Here is a 15,905-nt window from a genome sequence, read left to right as displayed (position 1 = left end):
TTTTATTGAGGATTTTTGCATCATTGTTCATCATAGATACTGGCCTGAATTTTTGTTGCTGTTGTATCTCTGCCAAGTTTTGGTATTGGGATGATGCTGGACTCATAGAATTAGTTAGGGAGGAGTCTCTCCTCCTAATTATTTGGAAATAGTTTCAATAGAAATAGTACCAGCCCTTCTTTGTACCTCTGGTAGAATTAAGCTGTGAATCCATTTGGTCCTTGGCTTTTTTTGGTTGGTAAGCTATTAATTACTGCCTCAGTTTCAGAACTCATGATTGGCCTGTTCAGGGATTCAATTTCTTTCTGGTTCAGCCTTCAGAAGGTGTATGTTTCCAGGAATTTATCCTTTTTTTTCTTTTTCCTTTTCTTTTTTTTTTTTCTGTTTTTGTTTTGTTTTTTGATGAAGTCTTGCACTGTCGCCTGGGCTAGAGTGCAATTGTGCGATCTCTGCTCACTGCAACCTCGTTCACGCAATTCTCCTGCTTCAGCCTCCCGAGTAGCTGGGATTACAGGCACCTGCCACCACACCCAGCTAATATCCATTTCTTCTAGATTCTTTAGTTTATGTGCATAGAGGTGTTTATAATGTTCTCTGATGTTTGTATTTCTGTGGGGTCAGTGGGAATATTCCCCCTTATCATTTCTGACAGTGTTTATTTGAATCTTATCACTTTTCTTCTTTATTAGTCTAGCTAGCACTCTATTTTTTATTATTTTTTTTCAAAAAATCAGCTCCTGGATTCGTTAATATTTTGAAGGGTTTTTCATGTCGCCAACACCTTCAGTTCAGCTGTGGTCTTGGTTATTTCGTGTCTTCCGCTAGCTTTGGGGTTTGTTTACTTTTGTTCTCTAGTATATTTAGTTTTGACACTAGGTTGTTAACTTGAGATCTTTCTAACTTTTTTTTTTTTTTTGAGAAGGAGTCTCTCTCTGTTGTCCAGGCTGGAGTGCAGTGACGTGATCTCAGCTCACTGCAACCTCCACCTCCCGGGTTCAAGCGATTCTCCTGCCTCAGCCTCCTGAGTAGCTGGGACTACAGGCACCCGCCACCACATCTGGCTAATTTTTTGTAATTTTAGTAGAGACAGGGTTTCACTGTGTTTGCCAGGAAGGTCTCGATCTCCTGACCTTGTGATCTGCCCTCCCCGGCCTCCCAAAGTGCTGGGATTACAGGTGTGAGCCACCACACCTGGCCAGATATTTCTAACTTTTAATGTGGGCATTTAGTGCTATAAATTTCCCTTTTAATTCTGCCTTAGCTGTGTCCCAGAGATTCTGGTGTGTCATATCTTTGTTCTCATTAGTTTCAAAGAACTTCTTGATTCCTGCTTTCATCTCATTATATACCCACAAGTCATTCAGGAGCAGGTTATTCAATTTCCATGGAATTGAATAGTTTTGAGTGAATTTCTTTCTCTTGATTTTGAATTTGCACGGCAGTACAAGAGACGTTTTTAATTTCATTTCTTTTGCTTTTGCTGAGGAGTGTTTTACTTCCAATTATGTGATCAATTTTAGAGTAAGTGCCATGAGCTGATGACAAGAATGTCTATTCTGTTGTTTCTGGGTGGAGAATTTTGTAGATATCTATCAGGTCCATTTGATCCAGTACTCAGTTTAGGCCATGAATATCTTTGTTATTTTATGTCTTGAAAATTAATTAATATTTTCAATAGGCTATTAAAGTCTACCACTATTATTGTGTGGGAGTCTAAGTCTCTTCGAAGGTCTCTAAGAACTTGCCTTATGAATCTGGGTGCTCCTGTGTTATGCGCATATATATTTAGGACATTAAGCTCTTCTTGCTGAATTGAATCCTTTACCATTATGCGATGCCCTTCTTTGTCTTTTTTTTTATCTTTGTTGGTTTAAAGTCTGTTTTGTCAGAAACTAGAATTGGAACTCCTGCATTTTTCTGTTTTCTATTTGCTTGGTAGACTTTCCTTCATCTATTTATTTTGACTTATGTGTGTCATTGCATATGAGAAGGGTCTCTTGAAGACAGGATACCAATAGGTCCTGGTTCTTTATCCAGCTTGCCACTCTATGTATTTTAATTGGTGTATTTAGTCCATTTACATATAAGATTAGAATTGAAATGTGTGGATTTGATCCTGTCGTCATGATGTTAGCTGGTTATTCTGCAGACTTATGTGATTGCTTTATAGTATCACTGGTCTGTGTACTTCAGTGTGTTTTTGTTGTGGCTGGTGACAGTCTTTCCTGTCCATATTTAGTACTTCTGTCAATAACTCTTGTTAAGACAGGTCTGGTGGTAACAAATTCCCTCAGCATTTGCTTGTCTTGAAAGAATCTTGTTTCTCCTTCACATATAAAGCTCAATGTGGTCGGATATGAAATTCTGGATTGGAATTTCTTTTTTCTAAGAATGTTGAACATTGGCCCCCAATCTCTTCTGGCTTGCAGGGTTTCAGCTGAGAGGTCCACTGTTAGGCTGATGGGCTTCCCTTTGTAGGTAACCTGGCCTTTCCCTCTAGCTGCCTTTAACATTTTTTCTCTCATTTTGTCCTTGGAGAATCTGATGAGTATGTGTCTTGGGGATGATCTTCTCAAGTAGTATCTTACTGAGGTTCTCTGCATTTCCTGAATTTGAATGTTGGCCTATCTAGCTATGTTGGGAAAGTTCTCATGGATTATATCCTGGAATATGTTTTCCAAGCTGGTTCCATTCTTCCCATCTCTTTCACGTACACCAATCAGTTATAGATTCAGTCTCTTTACATAATCACATATTTCTTGGAGGTTTTGTTCATTCCTTTTTCTCTATTCTTGTCTACCTGTATTATTTCAGAAAGACAGTCTTCAAGCTCTAAGATTCTTTCCTTCACTTGGTCTATACTGCTATTAATACTTGTGATTGCATTGTGAAGTTGCTGTAGTATTTTTCAGCTCTATTCTTCTCTAAACTGGCTTATTTTACTGTCAGTTCCTGCAATGTTTTAACATGATTTTTAGCTTCCTAGAATTGGGTTACAACACGCTCCTTTAGTCCAGTAAACTTTGTCCCTATCCATATTATGAATTCTACTTCTGTCATTTCAGGCATCTCAGCCTCAACCCGTTTCTGAACCCTTGCTGGAGAAGTGACGCAGTCATTTGGAGGAAAGAGGGCACTGTGGCATTTTGAGTTTTCAGTATTCTTGTACTGATCCTTTCTCATCTTTGTGGGCTTATCTGCCTTCAATCTTTGAGGTTGGTGACCTTTGAGTGGAGCTTGTTCTTTTCTTTTCTTTTTTTTTTTTTTTTAAACAGTCTAGCCACTTTTCTGCAGGGCTGCTGTGTTGTGCTGGGGGGTCGACTCCAATCACTAGTTGCCTCAGATTTTACAGTACCTGGAGGAATCATCGGTGATGGCTGTGAAACAGTAAAGAATGCAGCCTGCTTCTTACTGTGGGACCTCCATCCAAGGGAGTTATAGACATGTTGCCAGCCTGAATAGACCTGTAGGAGGTGGCTGGAGACCCCACTGGGAGGTCTTACCCAGACAGGAGGAAAAGGATCAGGGACCTAGTTTAAAAAGTAGTCTGGCCACGTTTTTGTAGAGCAACTGTGCTGTGGTGAGGGTCCACTTCAGCCCTTGGTTGTCTTGGACACTCCGAAGTCTGAAACCTGGGATGGCTAAGTCACCCAAACAGCAAAGATGGTGGTTTGCCCCTCCTCCTGGCAGCTCCATCCCAGGGTGTCCTAAAACCTCTGTTAGCCAGAGAACACCAGTGGGGGTAGCCAGAAGCCCTAGTTGGGAGGCTCCACCCATTGATGAGGAACGCAGTTGGGGATCTGCTTTATAAGGAAGTCTGGCCACGTTTTTGTGGGGCCACTGTGCTGTGCTGGGGTACTGCTTCCACCCCCACCCCCCAGTCATCTTGGGCTCTCCAAAGCCTAAAGGTGGGAATGGCTAAGCCACTCAAACAGCAAAGATGGCAGCCCGCCCCTCCACCCCCACCTCCCTGCCCCCCACCACCACCCAGGAGCTCTTTCCCAGATAGGCACAACACTGCTACCAGTGGCTGGCTGGAAATCCAAGCCAGTGGGTCTTATCCTGTGAAGTGCTGTGGAAGTGGGGCCTGCAGACCATCACTGCTCAGGCCCTTGAATTCGGCCTCTTTTTTATGGGTATGTATGGGGGTCTAACCTCCTGCTGTGCTGGAGTTGCAGTTACTTTTGCCATGAAGCCTGGAAAGCTGGTGTATCTAAAGCTCCTGTGTCTCCGTGCATGCCTGAGTGGCTGTTCTGCTAAGACTCCATGCAGCTGTGTATCAGACTGAAGGCCCTGGTGGAGTGGGTTCATGAGGGTATCTGCTGACCTAAGGGTTGCAAAGATCCATGGAGAAAGCATGGTTTCCTGGGGTTGCACATTCGCTCATCATTTTCCTGGGTGGGGGAAGTTCCCTTGACTCTGTGTCATTCCCAGGTAGGCCGTCATCCTGCCTTGCTTTTCTCCATTCTCCTTGGGTTGGGTTGTTTCCTTGATTAGTCCCAATGTAAGTATCTGTTCATTTCAGTTGAAGGTGCTGTATTTACTTGCCCCTTCAATTTCTCTTTGTGAGAGCCACACACCATAGTTGCTTCTAGTCAGTCATCTTGGTCACTCCTCCATTCCATTCTTTTGCAACCAAAGCTTAATGGCATTTAAATTTTATTTATAATCCCTATCTGAAAAAATGTAATTGTGATCTCATCTAGCCTCTGTCCCTGGAAGCCAGCACCTGGTATTCTTATGAATATTCTTTCTCAATCAATTGGAACATTTAATGATTCCTGTGTTCTGAATTAATTGGTATCAATATACTGAAGAGTATAAACAAGTTTTTTAATTAAGGAGTTGAGCCATAGGACCAAGTCTTGGTTCGGCTACCGTCCAAGTTGTGTGTGACTTTGGTGGCCAATGTTCTTTGAGCTCAGTTTCACTGTTTTAAGAATGGAGATGGTAGACATGATGCTACTCACGGGCTACCTCACAGTGGTGTGGTGAGAAATGAGTCAATCTGTGTAAACAGTTTACTAGATGTGATGGTCTGTGAAGATGTGATGTCATATATGTTATATGAAAAGAAGACAAGAAGTTATAAAACAACACCAATGTTTAACATAATAATACCTCAAGAAAACATCATTTGTAGAACTTGGGTTTTCTTAAATTATATGTAATTATATACCTCTTTTGTTAGGTTGTATACCAAGCTGTACATCAGTGGTGTACAATCAACTCTCAGAGTGTAGTTTCCTGAAAAATAAGAAAAGAATAGATTTTAAAATTTAATTTCTTTCTGTTATTATTTTCTTCAAAGACCACTGCTAAATTCCTACCAGAATGATTGTTTTAAAACCTGATATCAACTGTAACTCTCCAGTGGCTTCCCAACTAACTCTGTAAAGTCCATCATCCTCACCATGGCCCACACTGCCATGTATGAAACCCCAGGTCACCTCTCAAAATCTGCATTTTACATTCTGCCCAAGAATACTCCCTCAGCATCTTTGCACACACTGTCCTTCCAGCCTGGAACAGTATTCTGCATTATATCTGCATGACTTACTCCTCCTCCTCTGGTCTAATATCATGATTTTCTGAGAGATTTCCCCTGATCACCCTACCTAAAATAGCAGTCTCTTACCCCCTAATTTTAGCCACTCTCTCTTTTAACCTTGGCTCATGTTTCTCCATATTACTCATCTATTTAACATAAAACATATTAAGTACTTGTCTTTTTATTATTGGCCCTCCCACTAGAAGATAAGTCCCCTGGGATAAGGTGCACTCTCTTGTTTGCTGCCATACCCCAGTGCTTAGAACAATCCTAGAATTTGGCATTTAACCAATCAATATTTGTTGTGACAATGAATTTGTGAACCAGGTGCTCTTCTTAGAGTTTCAGTCCCCATTCCTCAGGAGGGGGCTGGTGGTTGTGACAATCAAGTGAAGCACCCAGGAGAGGTGTTCTTGGGAAGCCAAGACAGCACAGGGAGGGGCTGCTGACTCAGGAGGAGTTTTGGGGGAGGGAAGTCAAGACAACTTCACAAACTTGGAGAGGGGACTCTTGAACTGGGTTTTCTAGAACCAGGACACAGTTGGGGGGAAAAATGGTATTTGCAGCTAAAGGCATAGACTGTGCAAATGCCCAGAAATGTAAAAGCACATGAAACACTCAGAGGATGGCAACTAGCTTTTATCCCAAAGCCCCAGATCCATGTTTGAGAACAGCAAAAGTTGAGGCTTTTAAAATAATGACACCACAACAGATTTGTTTATGGAACTTAAAGATTTGATTTTAGATTCTAAAATTTATCTGGAAGAATAAATACGTACAAACAGCCAATGTAATTTTTAAAACAGAAGTGTTTATAGGAGTGGAAATTGGGGAGGGGAGTAGTTTGGCAGCATTTATTACAATTTAATTGCCCACATCCTAAGACCAAATAAATATACTTGTAGCTCTCTACCCTCTCCTCACATTATACCAAAAAAGCATGCAAACAAAATAATATTAACCACAACAAACTGAAGCAATCTGTCCAGCAGCTAGAAAATTGATACAGAATTTGTCCTATTGATTATAGTGTAGATTTTTGTTGTCTGGTGGTAGTGTTTGTTTTTTAAGTGAAACAGAGATATGTGCTGATATGGAAAGTTTTTCATAATGTGTTGCTGAATGAAAAAGGCAAGTTGTAGAACCATTTAGCTGTAATATGATACCAAATACCTGTATAAGGTGGTGAGAGACAATAGAGTGTAGTGGTTAGAAGGGTAAAGTTGGAACAGACTAGTCTGATTTGAGTCTAAGCTCAACCCTTCACTAGCTGTATGGCCTTGGGAAAGTTACTTAACCTCTCTGAGTGTCAGTTTCTTCTTTTATACAAAAGAGATAATAAAAATGTTTACCTACTTATCTCAGAGGGTTATTGTGAGTACTGAATAATTTTTTTACGTGTAAAGCACCTGAGATAGCACCCACTAGGCTCTTAGTGCTTTGTGAAGCTAAATTCTATATATTAATGCCAACATGATGGAAACACCCAAAACTGAGGACAGTAATACCTTTGGAGAGAGGACTAAGTTTGAGAGTAGTTTGCATTGAGGAGTTTTGCTTTATTTGTAAATTTTACATTTTAACATTAGAAATTTCAGAATCTATGATTATTTGTATTATTTGAGAAAGAAAAATTAATACAATGTAAAAATATAAAACAAGTGAGATGAATGGTGTCCCAATCATATAGTACCTCCTGTCCTTTGTTCTCGATTTTGAAAATTATAGAGACACAATGAAGCAATTTCAAGCCAGGGATGACATAAGTAGCAAAGCTTAATGAGTTTTTAAAATACATTAAAATATCAAATCTTAAAAAACTATGGCCAAGTATGGTGCCACACACCTGTTTTCCCAGCTACTTGGGAGGCTGACGGGGGGAGGATCAGTTGAGCTCAGGAGTTTGAAACTATCCTGGACAATACTACAAGATCTCATTTCAAAACAACAATAACAACAACAACAACAACAACAACAAAAAAAAAAAACAGAAAAAAACTATCAATAAAGAGAACGTTATTCTACTTTTCAAGAAAACATATTTGGAGTATTTATTCTGGGTGGGCATATAATATACATACATATATATACATATATATATTTCACCTTATTATGTGTTTTAAGTAGGTGTAATGATACTAATCAAAGTTAAATTTTTTTGACATTTACTCTGTGCAAGGCACAGGTCTGGGAAATTTGCAAATGTAACTTTTTTGCCCTTACAGGAGCCTTTGAGATAGGGGCTCTTAGAAGTTATATTTAGATGTGAGAAAACTGAGGCACAGAAAGTAAATAGCTTGGGTCACACAAATGGGAAGTTGCATCTGATGCCAAAGGTCAAGCTCTTAGCCACTACCCTAAGAGAAGGAGAAAAGAATAACCAAATGCACTGTGTAAACTAACTTTCAGAACAGTGTAGCTCAGAGGCATTGACAAAGAAGAAAAGGAAGATTGGGAGCTGTGGCTCAGACCCGTTATCCTAGCATTTTGGGAGAACAATGTGGATAGACAGCTTGAGCCCAGGAGTTTGAGACCAACCTGGGTAATATGGTCAAACGTCATCTCCACTAAAAATACAAAAATTAGCTGGATGTCTAGCGTTTGCCTGTAGTCCCAGCTACCAAGGAGGTTGAGGTTGGAGGATCACTTGAGCCTGGGAAATCAAGACTAGTGAGCCATGATTGCTCCATGCACTCCAACCTGCGCTGCAGAGTGAGACCCTGACTCAAAACAAACAAGCAGACAAACAAAAGAAGAAGAACGGAAACAGAAAAAACAAACAAACAAACAAAAAACAGAAAAAGAACAGAAACAAAAAAACACAAAAAAAAAAAACAGAAAAAGAAAAAGAAAATGCCAACGTGACTCCATCAAGTTCTCATGTTCCGAGTGTTGACATGGCAAATTTACTAATACACTAAAGAAAATATTCTAAAAAATTGCCCCTTCATTCATTTAGTCCTTTTTTTTTTGCAACCATACCACAAATATTTATTTAATAAGACATTAGGAATCTAGGAGTGAATAAGCAAGATACTGTCTGTTCCTTGTTAAAGAATACAGTCTATTACTTGTAAAACAAATAATTACTTAATAATGACAGTGATGAGTGCCATGAAGACATGTCTTCCCTGAAAAAGTAGCATTTCAAAGGAGGGTCTAAGGATAAGGATTAAACACATAAAGAGGTGTTGAAGAGCAATCTGAGTGTAGAGAACAGGAGTGCAATGACTGGGATGTTGCATATGGTCAAGATATAGATATATTAGTGGAGCTGGATTGTAGTGACAATGGACTCTTTCATTTTCATGAAAATCAATCTGAGATTTCCTTTAGTTTCGTCCTTTGCTTATTAAGCGTATTTCCATTCTTTAAAGTCAGCCTCAAATGCCTATCCCCTTTCTCAAGCCTTTCCTGAAGTTTCTATTATTCTTTCCTCTGAACTCCCAGAGTGGTTTTATCCTACCCTTTCTAAAGTACCTGCATACATTATAATTCAAGATTGATTTAGCATATTATCTATACTGAGTGCGCCACCACGCCCGGCTAATTTTTGCATTTGTAATAGCTATGGGGTTTCACCATGTTGGCCAGGCTGGTTTCGAAATCCTGACCTGAAGTGATCCACCCGCTTCAGCCTCCCAAAGTGCTGCGATTACAGGCGTGAGCCACTGCACCCCACAAATGATACTTTTTTTTCCACACCATTCTAAATTATAGAACTCTTTAGGTCCCTGAGTTAATCATTCAACAGATACTTACTAAATTCCTGCTGTATATAAAAAGAAATCTGCCAGATGAAGCTAATCAAAGAATGCTGCTTTTCTGAATTAGTACTCTATACTGCAAAGCAAAAAAAAAAAAAAAAAAAAAAGTAAGAAAAGAAAGAAAAGAAAAGAGAAAAGAAAACAAAAGGAAAGGAAAGAAGAAAAGAAAAACCTGCTCACCTAGGGCTCACCCAACTCTCAACTAGGGTTCACACACTGCTTCCTGTCAGAGGTTGCAGTAGATTCCCTAACCACACGTTAATACATAGCCTTCCTTGTTAGTGCATAATTTATTAGCTAGACTGCTGCTCCTAGTTTAATCACATCTTTTCTTATGAGACCAACGATATTCACCTTCTATAGACGAGTCAGCATTAATATAAGCCACGCCACGCTCTTGAAGGAGTCTTGAATTCTCCTACAATAAAAAGGAAAACTATAAATATAAAGTTATAACCCACTCCTCCTCCCCCACAAAATGCACATCTACATTTAATGTATGTAGATTTCTAATTGAGCTGACCCATATTAACGACAAATTTGACATAAGAAATTCTCATAAAAGAGCTGCTTTGAAAGAATTTCAATAAAGATTACTGGTAGGAAACAACAAGCAAAACTTGTTAAAAGCTAATATTTAAGATGAAATTGTCCATATACTTACGGTAAGTGGAAAAAGAGTTAATTTCTTAACCATACTGTAGTTTATCCTTCAAAAAATTGTCTTAGCAAACATGAATGACCTAAGAGACTTTTCAGTGAAAATCTTCCTATAAACATCTCATTATTTAAGCAGAGAATCTTGTCTGATTCATATGGAATGAAGGTATTTTAAGTGTATGAAATTTCAAATTAAATTTCATATTATGAAAAATAAGTGAACTTAAATCATCTCCTGACCATGAAGTCAGGCTCTCCTGTAGGATGGTACCATCTCCTGGTCAATATTGATAATTGCACACTTTAAAACAAAGCGTAGCAAAGTTTTTTTGAGATATCAGTGTGAATTCTGAGTCTCTAAAATACGTAATTTCCTAAGCATTCTGACTATAAGATAAAAAATGAAAAAAATGCAACTGTAAGGGAAAAAAATAATTTGAAAGACACAAATTACACCGTCAAAATATTAGGTTCTTCCAGATAGTGGCAAAATTCTTTCTTATAAAACTTTGACTAAGTCTACAGGAGCACCATTTTTTTTCAAAGAAAATTAAAGTCCACAGGGTTTCACATAATATCTGGAGTATGAAAGGAGCCAATAAATATTTACAGCTTGACTGGAAATTAATGGAATAAACATTGACTTTACATATATTTACTTTATAGCTAATGTTTCTGTTATATAAAGCCAACAATACATGCAGGTAAAATTACTTTTCAAATGGCTTAGTAAATATTCTGTGGTGGAGATTTCTGCCTTACTTTTAGCATAATTTAACATAGAGCAGGTCATTATGAATTAAGAAAGATAAATGAAAAGTATACCTTACAGCCAGGCGTGGTGACGCACGCCTGTATTCCTAGCACTTTGGGAGGCCGAGGCAGGCATATCACTTAAGCTCAGGACTTTGAGGCCAGCCTGGCCAACACAGCAAAACCCTGTCTCTATTAAATATAAAAAAATTAGCCAGGTGTGGTGGCACATGCCTGTAATCCCAGCTACTCAGGAGCCTAGGGCAGGAGAATTGCTTGAACCCGGGATGCTGACGCTGCAGTGAGCAGAAGTCACGTCACTGTACTCCAGCCTGGGCAACAGAGCGAGACTCTGTATAGTTAGCTTTAGGAGATATTTTGGAAAGCGTAATAGAATCGTGATAGAAATCAAACATGATACAGGAAAATTTGGCTTCATGGTCAGGAAATAGAGACAATTTAACTTCATATTTTTCATAAATTTGAAATAGCTTAATTCCCTTTGAATCAGACAAGATTCTCCATTTAAATGACGTGTTTATGGGAAGATATTCACTGAAAAAGTCTGTTAGGTCGTTCATGTTTGCTAAGACAATATTTTGAAGAATAAACTACAATATGATTAAGAAACTAACTCCTTGTTTTGATGTTTGGTTTCTAGCATATCTACTTATTTACTCTCATACTCCCAGGAAATAAAGATCAATTAATTTTGACAATTGACATTAAGTGGCTCTAAAAGGTTCAAACAAAACTTAGTTCTTTAGCAACAGAGATTTTTATTGCTGATTTTTGAACAAGAATATGTTACTTCAGATTTTGGGGAAAAAACTTTGAATACTTTCTCATTATATTCACTTCTTATTTTTACATGCTTGGCAAATAAGTCCTGGCTACTTTATTTTATAAAAATTTATATTATAGCAAATTACCAACTAACCTCTGCCCACTCAGTAGAACCAAGAAGACCAAATTCTTCTGCATCCCAGCTTGCAAACAAAATTGTTCTTCTAGGTCTCCACCCTAAAATGTAAGTGTATATATAAATGATAGAAAAAAAATTCATAATATACCCAGGACACTACCAAGCCCAGATTGGGAAAAAAAAAAAAGTCACTGATGGTTTGGGAAGGGCAAATTGTGGTAAAAAATCTTTACTTACGTAACTTTCTTTGGTAAGATTTTAAAGTTGTCAATACAAAATAGCACAATTACATAGAAAAGGGGGGAAATGTGACAGTAAAAATCTTGCAAGATCATAAAACATTCTAATAGGTTTATAATGATTCGCTATGCACAGGAAGTCATTGGTGGTCTGCAACTGCCTAGAAGAAAGAAAGAAATTTCTAGGTGCATTTGGTATTCTGAAAGCAGATATAACTGAAAGAAAATCCTTTAGAACTCTTTCCTGTTGTTCTGACATCAAATGAACAATTGTTCAATATCAGCTGGTCCGTATGATTTCAGTCCATTCTCTGCCAGAATTAATCAACAAGGGCTCAGTTAGCAACAGCAATGTTTGCTGTTGCTGAAAACCACATAATTCAATAGAGGGGTGATGTGTCTCGGAGGTTATAAACACTGACCTTGGAGTTAAGGCAAGATCTTGTTTCAAACCCTGGTTCTCTCACTAGCAGCATGACTGAGGGAAAGTTATTCAAACCTACTAAACTTCCATTTCTTCATCTGTATACAAGGAACAAGAGAGTAAAGATGAAGACACCACTTGATTGTGGGAGGATTGGATGGAATAATGTTTAGAAAGCACTGAGTAGATGCCCCCAAAATTGCGAGTAGTCATCATCTTAGTAAATATTCATGTGTGCTTAAGAATGTGTATAGTATAGCTGTTAACTCGAGTCTTTTGTTTTTGTCAATAGTATTATTCAAATTTCCTATTATTATTTATCAACATTCCACTTCTTTGGCATATTCTATAATTGTCACAGTGATCTTTTGTATAGTTACCACAGGAATTTCCTAGAAAAATCATGAAACATTTTTGTAATAAAATTAAATACTACCTACTTCATGAATTATGTAAATTTAGGTCTCCATTGTTTGTTTTCTTCAAATATAAGATAGCTGTGTAGAAAAAAGAACTGAGTGCCTTTACATTTTATTTTAAATAGAGACATCATGGTTTTGAGGACTGGTAGTCAGAAATTTCAGTTTGAGCCCTGATTCTCTTATTCTGCCACATGCTAGCTACATAATCCTGGGGAAATTACTTGATTCTCTAAACCTTGGTTAACTTATCTGTAACATGAGAAGATAAGTAAATATGTCTTCTCCCTAGTTGCTATGACTTCAAAGAAGTTAGGACATATAAAAACAGTTTCTCAAAAAAAAAGTAAATACTATGCAAACAACATACATTATTGTTTTTATTGTTGATAAAAATATATAGATTACATTTTACAGCCCCAGACACCTTGTTTGCAGGGTCAATAAAGAGAATGAACTTCCTGCTCTCAATGTGTAATTATTATTTTAAAAAGCAAACATTTGAAACCACTATGAGATATCATCTCACACCAGTTAGAATGGCAATCATTAAAAAGTCAGGAAAGAACAGGTGCTGGAGAGGATGTGGAGAAATAGGAACACTTTTACACTGTTGGTGGGACTGTAAACTAGTTCAACCATTGTGGAAGTCAGTGTGGCGATTCCTCAGGGATCTAGAACTAGAAATACCATTTGACCCAGCCATCCCATTACTGGGTATATACCCAAATGACTATAAATCATGCTGCTATAAAGACACATGCACACGTATGTTTATTGCGGCATTATTCACAATAGCAAAGACTTGGAACCAACCCAAATGTCCAACAATGATAGACTGGATTAAGAAAATATGGCACATATACACCATGGAATACTATGCAGCCATAAAAAATGATGAGTTCATGTCCTTTGTAGGGACATGGATGAAATTGGAAACCATCATTCTCAGTAAACTATCGCAAGAACAAAAAACCAAACACCGCATATTCTCACTCATAGGTGGGAATTGAACAATGAGATCACATGGACATAGGAAGGGGAATATCACACTCTGAGGACTGTGGTGGGGAGGGGGGAGGGGGGAGGGATAGCATTGGGAGATATACCTAATGCTAGATGACGAGTTAGTGGGTGCAGCGCACCAGCATGGCACATGTATACATATGTAACTAACCTGCACAATGTGCACATGTACCCTAAAACTTAAAGTATAATTAAAAAAAAAAAAAAAAAGCAAACATTTGAACTAAATTTTACTTTGGCTTTCATATGAAGATTCTAAAATAGCTAAAGTGGTGATGTTACGAGTGTAAACCTAATTTTTGTGAGAGCACACCAGGGCTCAGGATGTGAGAACACAGATTCCAAACTTTTGACAGAATCCCATTAGACCTAAGACCAGTATTTCTCCGAATACAGCATCTATCTCCTTAATTACTCTGCACATGTAATCTGAGGTCTAGGGTTAGAAGAGACGGAGGAACATCGCTTACAGTCTCTGACTAGGAAGCTTTGGCTTATAATCTAATTTCAGTGTGTTTTCTCTAGTGATGTAATAACCCATCTTCATCTTCTTAGTTGCCAAGAACAACCATTAACAGTATAATTCCTTTATTTCAGATTATCACTTAATACATAAATATCAACAATATATGTGTTATATAAATAAATGCAAAAATAAATAAACAATATAATTAACCAACCAACATTAAAAATTGTATTGGTATTTTTACCAAACACATGTAATGGTTGAGGTAGTATTTTTATACTCCCTTTACAGAAGACTAAACTGAGACTCAGATAGGTTGGTTTTTTTGCTGTTTGTTTGTATTACCTTCCTTTTTCAGTGTTCCAAAGCTCCTTACAATTTCATGAACAACAGCTGCTCCACTCTGAGGGTCAATACCACCAAACACCCATGAGTCCCTGTGACCTCCCAGAATGACATATCTGTCTAGAAAGCATAGATACAAGATTATTTGTCATTTCAGGTCAATAAAAGAGAACATTGCAAACAACTCAGTAGCATCTAAATACAAAGCACTCATGACTCAAAAAAAAAAAAAAAGGCTAGGTTCCCCAAGATTTGTGAAAATATGTTATTTCTGATTTTAATATGTATTTCTTCTATCTGAGAAAGCATACATGCTATAAAGCAAATATATATTGAAATGTATTACTATAATTATAAGTACTACATTAAGTAATTAAAGTTTAACGTTATCCTTATTCACATTTTTTTGTGTGAATAAGAGAATACTCCTCTCTTACCTAACTTACCACTTTCGAATATATCCAAAATAAGAGAACATAGTGGCCACATAGGAAGTTCTCCAATTCCTATTCTTTCTATTCAGTTTTTAAGGTACAGCTCAAATATTTTCTCCCTCTATTCAGTTTTTAAGGTACAGCTCAAATATTTTCTCCCTCTATGCAGTTTTTAAGGTACAGCTCAAGTATTTTCTATAGAAGAGGGAATTTCTTTGCCTACCCAGCTATCAGGAGTGATAAAGCATTGATCACCCTTAAGCATATGGCTCCCTTCACAAACTGTCAGCTCTTTGCCTCGGATCTGTGTCTTCTTTTATCTCCCCATTTCCAATGCTTATCACGGAGCTGGCACAAAATAGGTACTCAGTATTATTCAATAGTAGCCACTTATATATTGTTTAGTACTCTTTAGAATATGCAAACAACAAGGATATCAATATTCTTGATCCAAAATAAATCATTAGCTGCTTGTAAGAAACATGCAATTAATATGTTTAATATGCATTTAATAGTATCTGTTTTGGTAAGAAATACAGAACCAAATAGTTCATAAGAAACTGAGCCTTCACGAACTAAGACTATGCATAAAATGTATTAATCAGTAGATCATCTGAACTTCTATGGAAATCATATGTCCATATATTTTATCAGTGGCTTTAGTGGTAGAAAATAAAACTATGCAAAAGATTCATTAATACAAGATTATCTTAATTTTCTAAGAGTGTGATATTTTATATAGATGTTCATAGTTATCATGAAGATATTTCTCTGTGCAAAAATATGGTAAAAAAAAATTCAGAAAACTCAGAAGAAAACAAATCTTTCCCTACCCTGCTTCCCTTCATCCTTTAATTGAGGCCTGCACAACTGATCATTCACCTTGGTCATTTGCC

General features: G+C 37.5%; 1 protein-coding gene across 7 annotated transcripts in view; it reads right to left on the bottom strand.

Moving 5' to 3' along the window:
* LOC451475 (Putative N-acetylated-alpha-linked acidic dipeptidase) overlaps positions 1-15,905 on the bottom strand; it is a 62,816-nt gene that overhangs the window by 12,839 nt on the left and 34,072 nt on the right. For all 7 annotated transcript variants that reach the window (XM_016921766.4, XM_016921764.4, XM_063784379.1 and 4 more), the window contains 4 exons: positions 14,576-14,695; positions 11,672-11,754; positions 9,673-9,736; positions 5,180-5,247 (listed from right to left, as the gene is read on the bottom strand). In XM_016921766.4, the coding sequence (XP_016777255.1) occupies positions 5,180-5,247; positions 9,673-9,736; positions 11,672-11,754; positions 14,576-14,695 (335 nt within the window). The remainder of the gene's footprint in view (positions 1-5,179; positions 5,248-9,672; positions 9,737-11,671; positions 11,755-14,575; positions 14,696-15,905) is intronic.

The sequence above is a fragment of the Pan troglodytes genome, chromosome 9, assembly GCF_028858775.2.
Source record: "Pan troglodytes isolate AG18354 chromosome 9, NHGRI_mPanTro3-v2.0_pri, whole genome shotgun sequence".
NCBI classification, from domain to species: Eukaryota; Metazoa; Chordata; class Mammalia; order Primates; family Hominidae; genus Pan; species Pan troglodytes.
The sequence above is the reverse complement of the archived record's forward strand: the minus strand, read 5'-3'. Positions and strand labels throughout refer to the sequence as shown.